We start from the raw sequence: 4,524 nt of genomic DNA, 5'->3' as shown, positions 1-4,524 counted from the left end.
TTTCACATTTACCCAAATCCAAGATGCTATTGAATTTAAGATGACTCCCCAGTAATTAGATTCTATACATGGAAATTATAAATGTGCTATAATTTTCCACCTAAAGGATCCAATTAGTGGAGGATTGTTGTAAATTTGCCCCATCTCAACTGCTGTGGGGAGGTGAGCAGCAGTGAAGGGTAAGGAGACCTCTGCCCCTTGCCCCCCTGAGCCTGTCAACCCTGCTTCCTGTCCCCCCTGCCACTTCCCCTCAGTGCCTGTCCCCCTTCCCCCCGCTGCCAGCCCCTTTCTGCGTGCCCTCTTCCACCTGCTCCTCTGTGTCTGTGCCTGCATCCTGGAGCTCATGCCTATGCCTGCCCCTCACTCCTTACTTCATGCACCTCCAGCCTCCCCCTGTAGGCTGCCCTCCCACTCCTTGCCCCTATGCCTTCTGCCTGCAGTGCGTCCCCACCTTACCCTGCATCCTGTCAGAGAAATTATTCGCTTAAGCTCCCAACCTGGAAAGGGAACACTTGCGAATACTCCTGACCCCAACGGGGCTCGTTTCCCAGCTGAGACTCGAATAAGCAGGAGACGAGGGTGTGGTCTTTCCAGTTTATTCGGCCGAAGGTCCCCCGACCTTAGAAAGGCAGAGGGGCTCTGGTTGCACTCTCACACACGTATTTATATTCTCTGGTTACATGAGATTTTCGCATGCGCAAAGCTTTAGTGGAAGATTACTAGTACAGGTACTCCTCACTTAACGACCTACCTGTTTAACGACCGCGCGGATTTACGACCAGCAAGAACTGGTCGTAAGTACGAGAACTTTGGTCATGGAAATAGCAGCGCGGCGTCTCAAGCCAAGGCACGCAGTATCAAGGGGCGGCTCCTCGCTTATCGACCAATTCGCTTAACGCCCTAGTCGCAGGAACTGAACTCGGTCGTTAAGTGAGGAGTGCGGCGTAAACTTCCAATCACAATACAATTTTAAACAGTTTACTAAATAAGGTACAGGTCTGCTGCCAAGCCTGTCTATCATGCCTAGTCACTATGGGGAAAGTTGTGGGCACCTGAAGGTGCAGGCTGTGCTTCCTGTGTTGCTAGAGAAGGAAACCACTTCAACAATTTCTAACAATCCCGACGCCTCAGTCCTTGCCGCCTGTAACTGCCCCTTGTTGCCTGTCTCCCCTGTGTGTGCCCTTCCCATTCCCTGTCCCCCACATTTTAAATCTCTGAGTTTATCATGTGAATTATGTTTGCATACCTGGTGCTAACAGTGCTAACGTTGTGTTGCACCCTACAGCACCCTTGAAAGTATCCTAGGCACCCCAGGTACCTTGGTTGAGAATTGCTGAACTATATCAACAAATTATGGTCATATGACAAACCTTCACCGTGTTGTTAACAAACAAAGAGGTGTTTTGAAAAAGAAGTAATTGCATAGAATTTATCTTGAATCTCCTGTTTAGTATTTATAACAAAAAAATACCTGGACAACTATTTTTCTTCAATACAATCACAGTAGTTAGCAACATGCCAAACTTCTCACTTTTACACCAGCTTTCCACAAATGTATGCCAATTGAATTCAGTGTATTTACAACACAAAGCAGATGCTTTTAATTTTATCCAAAAATTTTAGAAAAATGTAGTCTGACAATTGGAAAAGTGATAGGATTTTGTTGAAAATATCTTTAGCTTGTCAGAACTTGTTTCTGTAGCAGGACCCAACATTTTGCAAATAAAAATGCTAATGATTTGACTGGAAAAAAATCCAGTTTCCTGCCATTCTGCAACTCTTGTGCTTTTAATATCAGGAACGCTTGTCATCCTTTGATAAGTAATTTGCCTTGACTGTACTCACCATAAGACCCATTTTTACCACTTTAACAAGACAATTTTTGTACTTACCAACAGCAGACACACAAGCACAGAGTGGTGGTGAATGTTACCATAAAGGGGATGGCAACTACAGAAGCACACATATGGCGCATGCCCCAGGTTGAAGTGGGTGCTGCACGCAGTGCAGGTCCCATGCTGGCCAGAGAGGGCACTGTCTGCCGGCATGCGGGTCAAAGCCAGACCCAGGGACAGCACTGGGGGCTGGATGATAGGGCTCCATGAGCCGGATCCAGCCAGTGGGCTTTATCTTTGACACCCCTGATTTACATGACTTTTTAAAAGTTTAGGTAAAGTTAAATTACTACTATTTATAGGGAAGTTATTGGCACGTATTTCCCTGAGTGATTTGTTAATTAGCCTTAATAAGTGAAGGAAGTTGAACTGTACGTTGTTCTATCCAGATGTACGTCTCTGACTGCTGGCAGGGGATGCGAGGGCAAGAGACAGTGCTTTCTGTCCAATGTATTGGGTCACCGAGAGGACTCTATATACAAAAGCCTGGTCTTCTCCGGTGAGGACACCAACCCACTCATGGGTCATAGCACCCCCTGTTTAAAGCCACAGGCGGGTCCCGACTCCCAGGAAACTGGGGAAATGCGGTGTTGAAAGGGCCTCATAGGATGCCCCTGACGGGGCCAACAGAGCCACCAGGGTTGTCCCCAAGGCGGATTTGTGTCCCTGGCCACGACCGAGCACCCCGCTTCTGCTGCTTAAAACATGCATTGAAACAGGAGCAGGGGTGCTCTGTCTGGGCCATGAAGGACACGTGCCCCCGGCGGCTGATGGTTGGGGGTGCATGGTAGTGGTGCGACTGCGGCGGGGGGGGGGGGGGTCCCCCGAGGCGGGTGAGTCCCCGGGAGGAGCAGGCGGCGGGCACCGGCACACGGAGCACAGGCGCGGCGCGGAACACACCGGGAATGGAAAGCGCAGTCGAGCACCCTCCCTACTGCGCACGCGCCGCTCCCAAGCCAGCGCCTGGTGGGCGGTGCATGCACTACAGCTGTCACGCGCTGCCCGCCTGTAAAGGCGCGAGGCGAGCGTGCGGGGGCGCAGGCAGCATGCTGGGTCGCGGGGTGTTGGGCGGCCGTGCTGTGCGGAGGTGAGCGGCACGGTCAGGCCTTTAGCAGCAGCCTTCGGCGTGGGGGCAAGCTCGCCTCGAGGCAAGCGCTGGGGGGGGGGCCCCTGTTGGGAGCCCCCCCAGCTGCGCTTGGAAAGAAAAGGCTTTGCTGTCGCTCTGCCTGGCCGGTGGAGCGACAGGGACATCTCGTGCCGTCATGTAGGCCTGAGGCTGCAGGTGCCTCTCTGAACATGAGGGAGACCAGCAGGTGGCGCGTGCCAGCTGTTGTAAATGTGGCGTCTGTTGGTTGTTCGGGTGTTGCCTGCTGTCTTCCTAGCACCAGTAAAACGGCACACTTCATAACCTTGAATGCTCTGAGTAGCACCATGTCATCCTCTGCTGAATGCGGTGCTTCTCATGGAGTGTTTTGAAGCTTCCTGGAATAGTGCTCTCAGTAGTTGAGCTTGGGACAAAGGGAGCAAGTATGGTGGTACCTGCATAACTTCAGGTCACCCTATCTTGATAACTAACATTGTCTGGTTAACAAAATGTATTAACCTATCCACATCAGTTGGATGCTTTTTTTATTTTTTTGTAGTGCAAATGGCTTTTGCATACACCTGACTTCTAGGTGTCTAAGTATTGCCATAGCTCCCTTCTGTGCTTACTTCCAGTTTAGCTGGATGTCCTTTAGAGCTGTCTATTTAAAAAGAAACCCTTAGTGTAGTACTGGGAGAAAGGTATCCTTGGAACCCTACAAAGCAATTCTGTAAAACACATGGATGTGTTTGATCCATATACTGTAATGGAGTGAATCCTAAGACTTGGCTATTGTAACTCTAAGAAGCTAGGTCTTGAAAGGTCTCGGTGGTCCAGTCCCCTGTCTTTGCAGGGTCTGTCTTTTTTTTTTTTTCTTCTTTCTTTTCAGAAACTATCCAGCTTGTCCTTTACCTTGTAGCAGCCCCAAGGTACCTACCTAATAAAAACTAAAAATGTCTTGTGTTCTTGCACCTGAAACTATGTGCTCTTACATGGATACTGAAGGAAATCCTTTAAAAGTGTGTCATCTGAAGGGACTAAATCCGTTAAGTCCTTTAAAAAAAATCCCAGGTCTTCTGGATATCTGATGGAGAATTAACTTCCACCAGCTGAGATGGAACTATTTAGCTATACTAAGACCTGAGGTATTTAGTTTATAAACTGACCAAATAAGTTGTTTTATAGCATGCGTGGTTCTAATTTACAAGGCTAAAGGGTGACAGATGGTCTGTGCTACAAGTAGTGATATCCAGAGAGAACAGATTCAAATTAATAGTAAGCAACCTTTACTTCTAGTAGAAAGATGCCATATGGCAGCAGGTGACTTATGAATGTTGCATCAGAAGAATGTTACATATTGCATAACCATGTTTTTCCTTTTTAATTGCTAGTTCTTTAAATGCTTTACAGTTAAAGGTCTAGGTAATCCAGAATTAATATGACTTTTTAAATTGATTTCATAACCTTGTGAGAGTTGCACAGTCTTCAAGTGAGGGTTATGATTTTTTTTAAACTAATTGTTTGATTCTTATAATGAGGCTATCT

At 47.9% G+C, this 4,524-nt stretch overlaps 1 protein-coding gene across 1 annotated transcript in view; it reads left to right on the top strand.

Moving 5' to 3' along the window:
* Nucleotides 1–693: 693 nt before the first annotated feature.
* The window catches only part of LOC102386426 (ATP synthase subunit beta, mitochondrial-like), a 24,117-nt gene continuing 20,286 nt past the window's right edge, over nucleotides 694–4,524 (top strand). The window contains 1 exon segment of the mRNA XM_014520803.2: nucleotides 694–722. Within this exon segment, the coding sequence (XP_014376289.1) occupies nucleotides 694–722 (29 nt within the window).

Source organism: Alligator sinensis, unplaced genomic scaffold, assembly GCF_000455745.1.
Source record: "Alligator sinensis unplaced genomic scaffold, ASM45574v1 scaffold143_1, whole genome shotgun sequence".
NCBI classification, from domain to species: Eukaryota; Metazoa; Chordata; order Crocodylia; family Alligatoridae; genus Alligator; species Alligator sinensis.
Note: the sequence above shows the minus strand (reverse complement) of the source record. Positions and strands in the feature narration are given on the sequence as shown.